The sequence below is a fragment of the Dasypus novemcinctus genome, chromosome 8, assembly GCF_030445035.2.
Source record: "Dasypus novemcinctus isolate mDasNov1 chromosome 8, mDasNov1.1.hap2, whole genome shotgun sequence".
NCBI classification, from domain to species: domain Eukaryota; kingdom Metazoa; phylum Chordata; class Mammalia; order Cingulata; family Dasypodidae; genus Dasypus; species Dasypus novemcinctus.
The window spans coordinates 36,619,395-36,636,229 of NC_080680.1; the positions used below are offsets into that span (position 1 = coordinate 36,619,395).

General features: G+C 38.9%; 1 protein-coding gene across 1 annotated transcript in view; it reads right to left on the reverse strand.

The window, feature by feature from the left end:
• The window catches only part of TMC1 (transmembrane channel like 1), a 133,640-nt gene that overhangs the window by 63,457 nt on the left and 53,348 nt on the right, over positions 1–16,835 (reverse strand). The window contains exons 6-8 of the mRNA XM_071216678.1: positions 14,368–14,449; positions 4,430–4,536; positions 299–397 (exon numbers count right to left, since the gene is read on the reverse strand). Of these exons, the coding sequence (XP_071072779.1) occupies positions 299–397; positions 4,430–4,536; positions 14,368–14,449 (288 nt within the window). The remainder of the gene's footprint in view (positions 1–298; positions 398–4,429; positions 4,537–14,367; positions 14,450–16,835) is intronic.

Sequence of the window (16,835 nt, forward strand, 5' to 3'; positions counted from 1 at the left end):
CCCCAGGAATCCAACCAAATTTCTCTAAAGCACATTTACAAACTCTTTCTTTGTTCTTTTTGAAAGTCAGTGATAAGAGTATTTGCTTCTAGTCTTTGATCTCTGACCTCATCTTCATGCAGTAGTTTATACTCGCATTTAATTATAATACCATATTCCTAAATCCTATTCACATTTTTTTTTTCCTTTTAACAAGGGCCAGGGACATCTCTCTTAAGACATTCATACAGTCTAGGGATTCAAAAAGCAAGGTAATTCCATTGTCTTCCTACCAACAGAGCTGTGTGAAGACACTTACATTGAAGTCATACAGAACACCAAAGTTGGCTGCAGATGCCTCGTCAGCTCTGGGAACTGTTTTCCTAGGTAAACTTCCATATGGTAAACCCCAAAGGTACTATATGGAGAAGCAAAGAAAGCAGTTAGTCATTAGAAACAAAGTCTGAGCCACACATGAGATAAAACATGATTTTGCATAAGAGCATTTCTAAGGTTTTTTTCCATGGATACTCTGTGGGTCTCCATGTGAGGTCCCATTTTCTGGGAATCAAGTGCTAAATGCAGAGCTAAGAACAAGTTTAGCAGACCACCAGCAGTTAGGACCAACCACAATCCCCAGAAGATTTGCTGAGAGGCCCCACAACCCACCACCACCTGTATCGTGATTTAGGGGAGTCCTAGAAAGGAGATAGATGATCTTTGGGGGACCATAGTGTTGAAGAAAACTAATTACATACACCTTCATGTGGGAATACACCTAGGAGTGGGAAGCATATTGTCTCCTTGATTTTAAGGCATAGAGGACTCAAGAGAATCCCTCATACAATTTTGAAGGTATCTATAAGGAGGGAAGACTGTGTGCCCTGATTAGGATATACATGTTAAGCTTACTGCCCTGAAATTGTGCTACTAAATTAGAAAAGAGGCTAGTTCATTTGGGAAGGGGGTAGTATTGGGGAGCAATCTTCCAGTAAGGGGCAATGAATAGGGTCTTGGCCAGGTACCTTTGTGAGAATTGGAAAACATCCCTCTATCCCCAGGGTGGGTACGTGGAGATGCTACTCCTTTGTAAAGACAAAGCTCCCTTCCTTGGGAGTGGGGAGAGGAAGGTGGAGGATGAACGTGGCTTGAAGCCTGGGTGTAGAGCTTGACTGGGCAAGGGCTGGATTTCAGCCTACTCACTTCCTCCACACAAGCTGCTTGACCTAGGGGTGGACCTTGGGGTGGACCTTTGGGCCTTCTGGCTCCCTAACATGGAACAGAACAGAAGATGGACTTTGCACATACTTTTAAGCCTCAAAGTTGGGAGGCAGAGACGACAAAGGAGATTAGGGTTGGGTCTTGGACCTGCCCAGGGACACAGAGGACTGCTGGGTATGCATCAGAAGACTGCTGAGCAGAGAAGTTGAAAAATGTAACCTTGTTACTAGGAGATGGCCAACCCCGAGAACTGGTGGTTTTCTTTTCTTTTTTTTTTAAACAAATTAATTTTATTGATACATGTTGATAAAGCATACAATTCATCCAAAGTGTATAATCAGTGGTATTTTGTATAATCACATAGTTGTACATTCATCACTTCAATCACTATTAGAGCATTATCTTTAATTTACTAATAATAAACAAAAACCAGACAAACAAGAAAATTCTTCACTCTCAATCTCTTTAAGCTTCCTGTCCTGTATATAGCTGTTGTTTCTGCCTATTCTTGCACATTAATTAATTAATCTGTTGGTTTTGTTTTGTTTTTGTTTTTTGCTCTCTTTTTTTTTTTTAATATCACATCAAAAAATATGAGGTCCCCACATACCCCCCACCCCCCTCACCCCACTCCTCCCAAATCAACAACCTCTTTCATCATCATGGGACATTCATTACATTTGGTGAATACATTTTGGAGCACTGCTGCACCACATGGATAATGGTTTACATTGTAGTTTACATTCCCCCCCAGTCCACCCAGTGGGCCATGGCAGGACATACAATGTCCAGCATCTGTCCCTGCAGTATCACCCAGGACAACTCCAAGTCCTGAAAATGCCCCCGCATCATATTTCTTCTTCCCTCTCTCTACCCTCACCAGTTACTGTAGCCATTTTCTCCACATTAATGCTACAATTTCTTCCATTACTAATCACAATAGTTTCATAGTAGAATATCAGTAAGTCCACTCTAATTCATACTCTATTCCTCCATCTTGTGGACCCTGGGATGGTTAAGTCCACTCCACCTCTATATCAAGAGGGGGCTTAGATTCCACATGGATGATGGATGCAATTCTCCTATTTGCAGTTGTAGGCACTCTTGACTCCCTGGTGTGGTGGTTTGCATGGTGCCCGTCTCCTTTTGGGCTCTTACTAGAATGGGTAGTCATTGCCCAAAAAACAGGATGACTCTCTGACCCTGGGCACCCAGTACCCTCCTGTTCAAAGGTATCCAAAGCTACCCAATCTAATACATATTAGCTCTGTCCCCTACATATTAGGAATTTCACAATTTCATTATGGTTTTAATGAGTTGGCTACAACCTTTCATTTCCTCCACATGGAGGCAGCATGGTGTGCAAGAAAGAGTAAATGCAGCTTGATAAGCCTCCATATATACCCTGCCTCCTACAGTAAGTGTTGTTATAGTAGTGGATGGAATGAGGGGTTTCTGATTTCCTGAGAGAGATGAGCAAAACCAAAGCTGAGGTCAGAGTATATGAAATACATATATTCTGCTTCATTGACTAAAACTTCCCTCTTAGGAGACAAACTATACAGGACTTCTGATCTATTCCCACCATCCTCCGTGAGCCAAGTAGATTAGAAACTCTAGAATTACCTCAAGGATTACAGAATTAGGGGAGTAGAGTGCAAAATCTTGGAACAAAAGATAGAATCATGGGTTCCAGTTCCAGAACAGGTTTAAAAAATAATAAAACCGCAAAATAAAAATTCACTCAAATGTTAGGTAAGCCACGTAAGCATTCTGTGACTCTGTTTTACATTTCTAAAATGCAGGAAGAAATACTCTTCATAGTCTACCTCATAAACTTACTGTGAGGTTCAGTAAAAAAAATAAGTGAAGATGCTTTGCACTATTAAAAGTTAAAAATTCTAATATGAATGTAAGAGTCTATTATTATCATTATGCCAGAGGAAAGGCTTGATACAGAAACTGCCACTTATTCAGAGTTATAGAGATAAAGAGTCACTCAAACACCAGGTTTGGGCTGTTACAAATGCTGTAATGAATAAATTGGCTTCAAAATTCTGGTACCTGAAAAGGTCTTTTGTAAGCCTTACTCACCTTTTGTATGGTTAGAATCCAAATTAGTCAGAGTCATTTAACTCCATATGGGTAAAAACCCAGTCCTCAATCTTGCTTCTTGGCCTTAGTCACCCCTTTTCCCCAAATCAGCACAGGGCTTTGCGTTCTTCCTCAATCTGAACCCATGTGCTATCTGCCTTACTTCCCTCTCTGGAGCTGGTCTTAAATGACTCCATTCTATCCTCTATTCCATTGGTATATGTGTGTGTGTGTCTAGAGTATCTTACTTCATATCTGGAAAAAATGGTCACTTTGTGCTTCTTCAGTTCAGAAAACCTGGATGCCTTGAGTTGCATTAGGAAGTATTTCTTTTGGAAGCAGACTTGGCCCAACGGATAGGGCGTCGCCTACCACATGGGATGTACACGGTTCAAACCCTGGGCCTCTTTGACCCGTGTGGAGCTGGCCCATGCACAGTGCTGATGTGCGCAAGGAGTGCTGTGCCACACAGGGGTATCCCCTGTGTAGAGGAGCCCCATGCGCAAGGGGTGCACCCTGTAAGGAGAGTCGCCCAGCATGAAAGAAAGTGCAGCCTGCCCAAGAATGGCACCGCCTACATAGAGAGCTGACCCAACAAGATGACACAACAAAAAGAAACACAGATTCCCGTGCCATTGACAACAACAGAAGCGGACAAAAAGAAGAACACACAGCAAATGGACACAGAGGACAGACAACTGGGGTGGGGGTGTGGGGGAAGGGGAGAGAAATAAATAAAAATAAATCTTAAAAAAAAATGTATTTCTTTTAATGCAAACTTGGCAATAAACAAGCACAGCTCACAAAGTGTCAAAGACTTCCTCCTGAGTAACGGTTCTTAACATTTGGGCACAGGAGACACCTTGGGAATCTGACAGAAGCAGTGAACCCTCTCCACATATAAACATACCCAATATTCTATATACGATTTCAGGACACACATACATCCTTTGGAACAGCCATTAGGATGGGCACCATTTTGAAGATTAACCTTGTTACAAATACTCTGACTGCAAGAGGTGCATGTAGCCAGTTAGTCGGTCTTCTCCTAAAGAAGAGAAAAGAGCTTTCCTAGGAGAATGACCACATGAGAAACTTGTTTCAATGTTTTCTAAACTAGAAGTTGGAGTCTCACCTCTGGCAACATGATGAGGCTGAATGTCAGGATAAAGAGAACCATATTTACTCCATACATCCACCTCAAGAAGAGGAAATATGAGGCCACTGATGAGCCAAACTGACCTATTAAAAAGAAAATGAAAATGTTGGAAGGGAGATCAAAATGAAACAAAAGAAAAACTCTGTCTTGGTGGCTCTCCAAAATACGTTTGCTCATTCCCAGTCACATTTATAGTTTCCAGCATTCTTCTTTATTCTATCCAGGGGTAGAAAGTTAAATAATGATGGGCATTCCCCTATTATGTACATGTAGTTGTGTAGAATGATTGTGACCTACTTCTTCAGAGTCCATCCAAGGGAGAGCAGCCCTTTGCTTAGCAGTCATGATTGCTATTTGAAGAGCAAATTTTATTCCTTGGGTTGATACAGGTAAATGAGTAAAAAATATGTAACGTTACTATAGAACCTGGCCAGTAGTTCGCTTCTGTTAAAATTATCATTAGTACAGTTGTTCCCCTTTTTTGCAGGCAAACAATGCTGCTCTCAAAATAGTGTACTACATACCTTATGAATCTATCTTTCCTACCAACCTGTGCTGTTTCCCCTCATTATTGATCTTCTACAGGTACATTGAAGAGACTGAAATTCATTCCTTGACTCTATACATCTTCTGCTAAGCATTATTGTAGATGCTAAAGAAAAAATCACTTACAGGGTCCCTCTCCTAATGGAAACAAAAACAATTATGGGGGGGGGAGGGGAAATGACATAAAATAGTTAGATCCAATGAGCAGGAAGGTAAAGTACTGAGAGTGGTTGCTTTAGATAGGTATTTCAGGGAAGTATATCAGAGGAGATGACATTTGAGCAGAGACTTGAAGGTTGAGAAGAGGCAGCAAAATCCAGAGCTGGAGAAGAACAGTTTAATCAGAGAAAAGAGCAAGGGCAAATCTCCAGATAGACGCTAAAATTTAGGGCAATTGAGGGGCAAAAGTGAGGCCTGTGTGGTTGGAGTACAATGAATGAGGGAAGTGATGACAGATGAAGATGAAAAGGAAGACTAATGCCATATCATGTAGAGTCTCTTAAACAAAGTAAAAAGTGAAGATTTAATTTAAATGTGATGAGAAGTCATTATCAAGTGTTAATTATTGGGGGTGGGGGTTATAGACTTTGAAAAAAAATAACTTTGGCTATGTGGAATGAAATGGAAGCGGATTGGCGAGAATGTTCTATCAATTCCCACCTATTCCAAATAGTGAAGAGTCCAACTCTCAGGTTGAGATTTCACAGATTTATTTATTATCATGTACTGTTGGGCATCAAGTTGCTAGTTTTCCCAGTCCTCCCCAGTCACATTCATTTGCCCAAGGAACAACACAATGAGCAGCCTCAGCCAGCTAGTGAACCAGCAGAACCTTTGTTCTGTTTCATTTGGCAAAATCTCTCCACTGACCACTGGTTTTCTTGGACCCACTGACTTTCAAACATTACTGATGGGAGAATATTATTACAGGCATAGGGAGTTTCATGTGGTATAAATTCCAGTGTATTTACTAAGATGACACAGACCTCCCCTGAGAGGAGCATGACAGTATGAAGCTGATGAACCTCAGAAACTTACATTCTTGGAGTTAATCCATTCCTGTGTGTGTGAACCTATTGCAGGTGTGCCCATTTTTTTTTTAACAAGTCAGTTTTATTGATACAAATTAATAAAGCATGAATTCAACCAAAGTATACAAAAATGGTATTTGGTATAGTCACATATGTGTGCATTCATCACTTCAATCATTCTTAAAGCACTTTCATTATTTCAATAATAATAATAGTAAAAAAAGAAAAACCCACTAGCTCTCAATCTCTATGCTTCCCCTGCTGTACATAGCTGCTATTCTTTTTCCTTGTCTCAAGTATATTTGTATTTACACTTTATAAAAACAATCTTACATATGTGATATACCACCCAAATTCCTGTTTTCTAGGAGGTTTTACATCTTATACAGTGGGTGGGACCTTTTGATTAGGTTACTTCAGTAAGGCATGTCCCACAGTGGGTCTTAATCCTCTTAATGGAGTCCTGTATAAATAGGATGAATAAGGAGAGAGAAAGAAGGCCACAGAGACAGAAAAAGCAGAGAAAGTCAGAAGCTGAAGAAACAAAACCAGGAGAGAAGGGAGACCAGTCAATGCTGCAATGGGTCTTGCCATATGACAGAGGAGTCCAGGTTCACTGACAGCCAGGCTTTGGGTTGTCTGATGATGCCTTGACATGGCCATTGTCATAGCCTCAGAACTGTAAACTTTTAAGCTAATGAATCTGCAACATAAAAGCCAATCTATTTCTGATATATTGTGTTTCAGCAGCCTAGCAAATTAAAACAGATTTGGTACCAGAAAGTGGATGCTGCTATTGCAAATATTAAAAATGTGGAAATGGATTATTGATTGGATCTGCAGGAAGAATTGTGAGGTGCTTGATAGAAAAGGTCTAGATTGCTTTGAAAAGACTGTTGGTAGAAATACGGATGCTAAAGATACTTATGATGAGGTCTTAGACAGAAATGATAAATGTGTCATTGCAAACTGGAAGAAAGGTGGTCCTTGTTTTAAAATGGTAGATAACTTGGCAAAATTGTGTCTGATGTTAGACGGAAGGCAGAATTGAAAGTGATAGCTTAGATATTTAGCTGAGGAGATTTCCAAGCTAAACGTGGAAAGTGCAGCCTCGTTTCTTCTTATAGCTTATAGTAAAGTGTGAGAGGAAAGGGATAAGCTGAGAACTGAATTCTTGGGCACAAAGAAACCAGACTTTGATGGTCTGGAAAATTCTGATAATACAGAAAGTGAGTCCCCAGAAAAGAATGTCCCATGTGAGGACCTAAATGAACACGGAATCAGTTAGCTGTTTAAGTGCAAATCAGGACTGGAAATGCAGTTATCCAGAAAGGATCTGGGGAAAGTCTTATGTCTGATGGCTTGGACCCCTGTGTGTTACAAGTAAAATCAACAATTTTTTGCAAGATCTGTATAAATGGAACCACTGCCAACCTAGACTAAAAGAGACAGAAAAGGGGCAGATTGAAGGAAATATTACTTCAAAGGCAGAACTATGGACGCTGAAGTCTGGATGGTAGACATCTTCCCAGGTCAAGAGTGTGAGCCCACCCATATGTGTGAAAAAGGTGAATATGCACTTGAAGAGAGTGGTTTTGGGAAGAATTTTTCTGCCCCAGCCTTCAGAGAGAGTGGAGCTTATTCCCTGGGATTGGGGAGATTCTGGCCCCTATCCCACTGTTTTGAGGGGTCGAGTCTGTGTCCCAGAGAGTCTGGCCATCATCTCAATATTCTCAAAGGGTGGGTCCTAGAGTTTGAGAGTTTGAGTTTGGCTTCCACCCAGAAGCTTGATGAGGGTGGAGCTAAGAACATGGATAGCACTTACAAAGGGTGGGGCTGCTGCTTTATCAGGCCCCAAGGACAAAGAAAGCATTGTTCCACAGATGCCTTGCAGACTTTGAAACCTAAAGGAATATGTCCTTCAGGGTTTGGGAATTGTTTGGGACCCATGACCCCTGTTTGCCTTCTAGTTTCTCCCTATGGAAATGGGAATGTTTACCCTATGACTACCCTTTCTGTATACTGGAAAGAGATAACATATTCAGTTTCAAAGTTCCACAGCCTGAGAGGAATTGTGCCCAGGACAGACCACACATGTAACTGATTTTCATGAGACTTTGTACTTAAATAATTTAAGTTTTTGTAGGATATTGTGATGGAATGAATGTACTTTGCATATGGAAAGAATATGTATTTGGGGGGTCCAAAGGTTGAAGTGTGACAGTTGAAGCTAGATGGGCCCCAGAAAATTATGTTCTTAGAGTTAACCCATTCGTTTGGGTGTGAATCTATTGTAGGTGGGACTTTTTGATTATGTTACTTCAGTTAAGGGCCTTTTAATTAGGTTACTTCATTAAGGCATGACCCAGGGCAGGTCTTATTCCTCTTACTGGAGTATTTTATAAAGAAGATGAATATGGAGAGAGAAAGAAGGCCACAGAAACAGAGAGAAACCTAGAGGAAGTCAGAAGCTAAAGAAAGGAAACCCAGAAGAGAAGGGAGACCAGCAGACAGTGCTGTGTGTCTTGCCATATGAAAGAGAAGTCCAGGATCACTGGCAGCCAGTCTTCAGGGAAAAAGCATTGTCTGATGATGCCTTGACTTAGACATTTTCATAGCCTCAGAACTGTAAGCTTTGAAAGTAATAATTCCCTATTGTAAAAACCCATGTATTTCTGGCATATTGCATTTTGGTAGCCTAGCAAACTAAAACAAGGAGGCTCTCTATTTCTGAAATTTGGTCTGATCTTCAGATACCATCTTACTTATTTCATAACAGAGTGGCAGTTTTGTTTTAGAAACTTAAAAAGAGGTCAATCTGTGAATAGATCATTTTTCAAGAAATCAATTGTTTTGAAAACTGAAATTTGTTTTTCTTTCAGATCACAAGAGGCTTAGGTGCTGTAACCAGATACACAGGTTGGTCTGCCAAAGCAGTAACACAGATCCTCCCCTCATAGGATATCTGATCATCCACCTGGCTCCCAGTGATTTCATATCATTTCATGGATGTTATGATGTTATCTATGTTGTCTGGTAATGACTACCCAAGTCTGCCTCAGCCAGGTTCACTCATTGTGTTTCACTGAAGGCAGTGGACGTCCAGCTTGTTAGTCATTACAGTTACTCATTTACTGAGATGCTCAGTCTTTAGGTATCTGTGGTAAGTAGTTCCCTGGAAACACTCTCTGATACAGGGTCCTGAGGACAGGAAACTGACTCGCCCTCCCTCCTTCCCTCCTTGTTCCCTTCTTTCCTTCCTTTCTACCTCTTTGCAGTTTTGCTCTTCTATTTTACCACCATAGCCTACGGTCTCCCATTCCCCATAGACAACCTCTGGAAAATGATTTTCTTGAGTTGACTATAGAGTAAAAATACACTTAAATGCAAAAGGGGGCAGCAAATAAAAATGTTTCAGAAAATACATCCTCTTCCCAACAACATACACATACTTCTTATGGAGGAAATATATTTTTTGAGTTCACAGCTTCCAAACTATTGCTTTTTGACTTGAAAATGGTTTCACAACTATTTAATTGGAGATAGAGTAGTGACATCTAAACCTTTTCCTTAGAAAAATCAAAAATATTCCCAAGTTTAAAAAAAAAAAATGTATTTCAATAAAACAGATTTCACTGTAGCTAGAGTGACTATAGGAAAGACCCAACAGAGGTCAAAGAGACTGGCAAATGTCAGAGGAAAGAACAAAAACAAAACCAACATGTTCACTGGCCAGTTTATGCTAAGGAGAGGGCTCATTCAGGACCAGTCTCAACTGTACTCTTAGAGTAGGGGACTGGTCACACCAGAAGGACCAACCATATGATTAAGGGCTTGGGGCTGTGAACCACACCATGTCAGCCCAAGCTTTGGGGCAAAAGGGGTAGGGGGTCTTGAGATTGAATTCAACCACATGGGCAATAATTCCTTTAATCATATCTGCATAACAAAACCCCAATCAAAGCACTAGAAACCAAAGTTAGGGAGAGCTTCCATGATTGGTATACATGAAAGTGCTAGGAGAGTAGCACATCCTGATTCTATGGCAAAAAGACACAGAAGACCCTCCTGGACCATATCCTATGTGTCTTATCTTATGCATATTCTTTTTGCTATAATAAAACTATAATCATAAGCATAGCACATTTCTTAGTTCTGTAAGTTGTTCTAGCAAATTATCTAACCTGAGGGGAATCCCTGAATTTGTAGCCTGTTGGTAAGAAGCATGGTTGGCCTGGGTGCTCCTGAACTTGCAGCTGGTATCTGCAGTGAATACAATCCTGGAGAGGACTGTGGCTTTAAGCTGTGGAGTCTGACCTAACTCTGGGTAATTAGAATCAGAATTGCACTATTGACAAATGTTTTTGCAGAATAAATTATGTAGGCCTCTCTTAGTAAAAAGTTGTTTTCCATTTAAATGTTTCAATAATTTACCATTGTAATAAGTATAACGTAAAGAACTTTATACTTAATGCTTATATAGGCATATAAAACTGATTGTAACTTATAAACCATAAAATGTTGGGCTGGCATTGACCTTATAAAGTAACTAATTAAACCCTACATTCCTCAGATATGAAAACAGAGGGCCAGAGAGAGAAAAAGATTGTCCAAACCAGAGAGCTGGTATGGTGGATTGAATTGTGTACACCAGTTTGGACATGTTCTTGGTCTGCTTTCTGGCATGGACCCAGTGTAAATAAGATCTCTTCAAGATGTTACTTCAATTAAGATGTGGCGCACTGAATTGGGTCTGGCTTTAATCTATGTTACTGGAATCCCTTATACTGTGAAAATCAAATGGAGAGAAGCCATGGGGAGCAGCCAGAAACTAGACATTAACAGAATCCACAAGAGAAAGGAGAATTTGCCACCACATGCATCGCTGTGTGATGGGAAAGCCAAGGACCAAGGATCGTCAGCAGCCAATCCTAGTGCACCACAGTCTTGGGAGAGAAACATGGTCTTGCTGATGCCTCAATATTGGACTTCTCCTAGACTCAAAACCCTGAGGTGATAAATTCCCATTGTTAAGTCAAGGTATTACATGGTATTTGTTTTAGTAGCTGGGAAACTACAACAAATAGTATGATGCACAAGGGCCTCAATCCTTAAAAAAACCATCCTAAGTTCCATTTATTCTCACTGTCCATTCAGGTTTGCTTCAAAGACTTTCCCTCTTTTTAGAATGGTACTTTCTATGAGATGGGTAGTCTAAACCACTGACTCTGCCAACACAGTCTTAAGTAAGATTCATATTTTTCAACCAATACAATAGCTCAAGCTATATCTTCTTCTTATGACTATTAATATTAAAATCTTAGTGCATGAAATATTTATATGATACAAAATATACAATTATATAAATACCTTGCTCAAAAATAAATTTATGAGAAAATGGGAAATAATGCTCCAAATGCATTAGTACTTTTTTTTCAAAGATATAACTAATGTAGCAGTTTGATATAGGTATGAATTCCAAAAATAGATATTGGATTATGTTTGTAATCTGGTCTGTACCTGGGCATGATTGAATTATGATTAGGGTTTTGATTGGGCCATGTCAATTGGGTATAGGATAAAAGACGTGGCAAAGGACAGAGTTGAAGGTTTTTGATTGTTGAAGTTTTGATGTTGGAGTTTGATGCTGAAGCCTTAAGCTGGAACCCTGAAAAGTAAGCACATAGAGGAAAGAGAAGCAAGCCCCAGGAAGAAAAGAACTCTGAGCCCAGAAAGAAGCAAGCCCTGGGAATAGAGGAATCCTGAGCCTGGAGAGAAGCTAGACCTTGGAAGAGAGGAATCCAGCAAGCCTGAACCATGGCAGATGTTGTCAGCCATCTTGCTCCGACATGTGGCAATAGACTTTGGTGAGGGAAGTAATGTATGCTTTATGGCCTGGTAACTGTAAGCCTCTACCTCAATAAGTATCCTTTATAGAAACCAATCCATTTCTGGTATTTTGCATCGGCACCTCTTTGGCTGACTAATACAACTAATATACTCCAAAAATGAAGAGGAATAGTGTGTAGATAAAGACTATGTGTGTCTGTTTATGCCTGCATGTATCTGTATCTGGATTGGAATGAGGAAGGACTGGGAGGGTAACTATCAAGGAAATCCATAAGCCAAGATCCTGCCATTGACCTGGTAGAATACTCTCTACAGATCTAACATTGAAAATGAAAAAACAGAGTCTACAGAATCTTTCCCAAATTAAAAAAAACAAACATGCCACCTTGGGAAAAGCACAAGCTTTGGATCCAGACAGACTTTACCTTCTATCTTAACTTCTCTACTTATTCTGGGAAAGGTATTTAATCACAACTGTAAAATATGAAGGTTAATGTGTACATTGCAGGAACATCAAGTATTAAATGAAATAATGATTGTAAAGTGTCTGACTTATGGTGACAGTCAACATATAGCGGTCATGGTTATTGTTTCTAAAATAGAAAATAAGGGTCAGTTTTCCAAGTTGAGGGAAAGCATCATTAAAGGTGAAGAAGTCAGGAAAACTTAACCAAATAAGTTACATAATGGAAGAAAAATAATTCACATTTGCTTGGATTGTCCAGATTGGCTATTCCAAATTTTCTGGGGACAAGGGGAGGAGGGAAGCTAATCGAAGGTGTTATTGAGTAGCCTTCAATTTGTCTTTCCCACTGTGACATGCATGATGGATGGTGGTCATTTGGTTAACTCACTCCTGTGTGCACTTTCTGGCAATAGAAATAATTCCATCTGTGTCTAGCCTACTCAGGATACTGAAACACAAGTGAGCATGACATTATTATCGGGATAGGCTGAAACCCGCTCAGGTGTATTTAAAAATTAACAATTGGCCAACTCATATATTTCAACTATTGTTAATCTTAAAATTTCTTGTACTACACCTCACAACTGGTCAAGATTCAACCCTATCATTTTGTCAATGAGTAGACTGAAGCCCAGAGGGTTTAAAGACTTACTCAACGCCAAACAGCTAAACTATGGCACAGCAAGCATCAAATCCAGAATTCTTTCCACACAAATTGTATCAGGGATCTAGTGCTACAAACGGTCTTCTGTTTCACAATGCCTCTCAAAGTACCATATTTCAGCTGTATAACTAAAACCTAAGGATTCCATGACACATGCTCTTTTTTGATGTGTCTAAGTTCTTTCTTCTGTTTCCTTGAATGGTAGATATTTGGAGGATTTGTTTGTATTTAATTTTACTCAACATATAATCATTAAGTGTTTTGTCTAGATTTTTGTCTAGATTTGAAAATACTGGAGTGAACAAAACAAAATCTTCACTTTCATGTGTATTGGGAGAGAACATAAAACAAAATAAAATTGTATTAAAATCACAGTATTTTAGATAGTGATAAGTATTGAGGAGAAAGAAAGCAAGAAAGAAATGGTACAATGAACGTGGGCAAGTGGCAGCAATTAAGGAATTAATATAGTTTAACTTATTGCCATTTAATAATGAGAGACAGAAGACTGAGGGATAGTCACTCCTCAAACATGTCTATTCATGCCGGTGAAATATCAATCAGCTGTGTTAACTCCCTATTGAGCCTCCATTTTAATTACACAATACCATATTTAACCAGCAAGACAACCTGCCTCATGACCTGGAGAGGTATAAAGGAAAATCAAATCCTAGTCAAAGCCCTTAGAACAGTGTATGGCAAGACTGTGCTCAAAATATTTTTCAATACTATTCCTTTTTCTTTATATTCTCTATTTTTAAAAATTATTTATTATATTTACAATGTTTTAAATTTCTTTATTTTCCTAATTCTAAGCCTAGTCCTAAAGAGATTTTTTTTATTAGATGTATTCTCTTGCTTTCTCTGTACACTAGAATGTTGTACAAAATGAAGGCATACTATGAATATTCAGATAGCAATTTCTTGGATGATCATTGCTTATTCTATTCAGAGGTTTGAAAATGACACTTTAAGACTTTTGCACTCTTTTTAGACATTGTTCATTTTTATTATTGTCTAACAAACTTGAGAATATATATTTTCAGTATCCTATTCACTGCCAATTCCCTGCATTCCCAATGATATGACTCAATTTCATTATGCACAATATTGATTTCCCTGTGTAGGAAAGAAAACAAGCTCAGAACGAGAATGTTTCACTCTAACCTAGGAAATAAAAACGTGGCCTCCAGTAACTGGTAAGTGCTAGCAAATCTTCACAATATGTAAAGGAGAGAGTGAAAGAGTTTGTTTTTAATCTTTCCAGTTTTCTAGTAACTTTAGAAAGGCATCTGACAAAATTATGCATTTATCTAGGATAACTTCCCCCATCTATGGAGATCTGATGAGAACTTACTTTCAATTGCCTTGATTTTATTTTCCCACGGGACACAAGCAGCTTTGAAGTTCTCAAAATCACGGAGAAATTTTGCCCATTTCTGAAAAAGAAGCCAAGTACAACAGTAAAACCCAATCTCTTGGTTTGTTAAGCTATTTACTACCCTACCCCACCCCAAAACACACAAGGTAGTGGCTTGGAAATATCTCTCTAGCACCAAATATTACTTTCCATTAAAAGAAGAAACAGTATGTTTCACTTGCCTCCCTGTACCCTTTCTATGCTAGATCAGTTTAACTCAAGTATGTTTATTGATCTTTTGCATTATAGCAATAACCTGGCCACTGAGAATACAAAGATATGTTCATTCTATCAGACCACAAGAGAGCAGGGACTGCTCATTAGGTGGCTGGTTAGTACCTAATAAGGAGATTGGAGCATGTGTGCTTCATTAATATTCATTGCATGAAGGAATTAATGAAATGTGAATAAGACATGGTTCCCGACTCAGGCTTCTGGTATACTATAGTAGACTGTATACTAACTGGTAATTTCAGTAGAAGTTTGGTAAGTGCATTGATATGGGACACTTTCCATTCTGGTAAAGACAGAGCAGTCAGCTGAACAGAAAGATACAGCGTCATAGGAAAGCGAAGAAAAAGAATCATAAATTGATTTTACAAGAAATTCTTCTCCATTTTACTTCTCAGTTTTGGGTTATCTATGGTTATCCCACTAGGAAAACTGAGAATGAGACATAACTTTACATATGTGCAAATTACGCTGGCATAATGTTTTAGTCTGGACAGGCATATAAAGCCTAAATAACAGTATAAAACAAGTATGAAGTTCAGTAGAATACCCAAAACTAGAAATAATCCAATGCCTGATCCATAGTAGAATGGATAAATGGTGTTATCTTCATACAAGGAAATACAACACACCAATAAAAGTGAGTTATAACTACCTACAATGTGGATGTATCTCATAAACAAAATAGTAAATCAAAGAGGCCAGATATAAAAATGTTAATACTGTATAATTCCATTTATTTAAATTTTAAAAAACCCTAATCTATGGTGCTGGCAGTCAAATTTTCTCTTTGAGGGAAAGGGTAGTGACTGTAAAGGTATACAAGGAAGCTTCAGGAATTCAGATAATATTCAATTTCTTGATCAGGGTGCTAGATACCCAGGAATATTTACTAACAATAGCAGGGGAAAACATTTCAGGATAAAAACAGCAGAAAAAAATGTAATCCACGCTTACTAAACAGTTAAGGAGAAAATTCCAGTGAGCTGATCAGTTCACACCCTTTAACTCCAGCTTCTGCACCAGAAGGTTTCATTCATTCCAGAGAGCCAGATAAATTCTTAGAGGAAAGATTTTCCAAGAAGCAGCAGAATAATGATCCAGATAACACTCAATTTGGAACAGTATTTCTCTACCTTTTTTTCATGATTACCCCCAAGAAATTTTAAAATTGCAGCTATACTGCATATTTGTTTATATACTGTATGCAAATCTATGTTTTATTTGTAAAAAGAATGTTTTTTTGCCCCCTCCAAGAACCAATTTCCCTCTCCTTGATGGCACCATCACCCTCATTAAGAATGCATGGTCTAGAGGTTTTTATTTAACTGGCTTAAACCAGAGAAGTCTAGAAAGTCCTTCCCACCATAGGGAGACAAGCATTTGTTTTGTAGCATATAATCCCAGGAAATTATGGACATCTCATAGGAGCCTTTTAAATAGGATTTCAGGAAAGAATGATCAATGTAAGACTGTAAGACAGTCATATTTCACATATTTTAAAAGATTAAGGAATAAGATGGAATAAAAATAGCTAAAAATACAGTTGACAAAATTTAGATATTTCAAGATACTGGAATCAGAGCAGAGAATACATGAACTCTGAGTTTAGTAAAGCAGCTCTGAAGCCATCCAGCAGGGTTACAAAGTCAAATGCTCACAAGGACCAGGCAGGAGACCTCAGCAAATTAGCCTGAATATAAAGACAAGAGAGAAATAGAGAGCATGGGGATCAGGAAAACACATGCCCCGTCAAAGGTCATACCTCATTGCTCAGCACTAGCTCATTGTTACCACTATTGCTAGACCTTTATTATCTTAAGAGAGGCCAAAAATCCAACTTTTTATTTCAAATATCCTTGGGTTTTTTTGTTGTTGTTGTTTTTGTTTTTTAGTATTGAGAACTAATTTCAACAAATTTAAATACTGTGCAAAACAAACAAATTTTATCTATAGGGCAAATGCTTTACTGGGCCTCCTGGATTGGAATAGGAGATATCACAAAAGCAAAACACAAATGATGAGATGTCACAAACTATACTCAAGTCCAAACTGAAGGAAGCCGGTGTGGCTCAGGTAACTGGGCTCCCACCTACCACATGGGAGGTCGCTGGTTCAGATCCCAGTGCCTCCTAAAGAAAACAGTGAGTTGGTACAACAAAGAGACAAAAGAA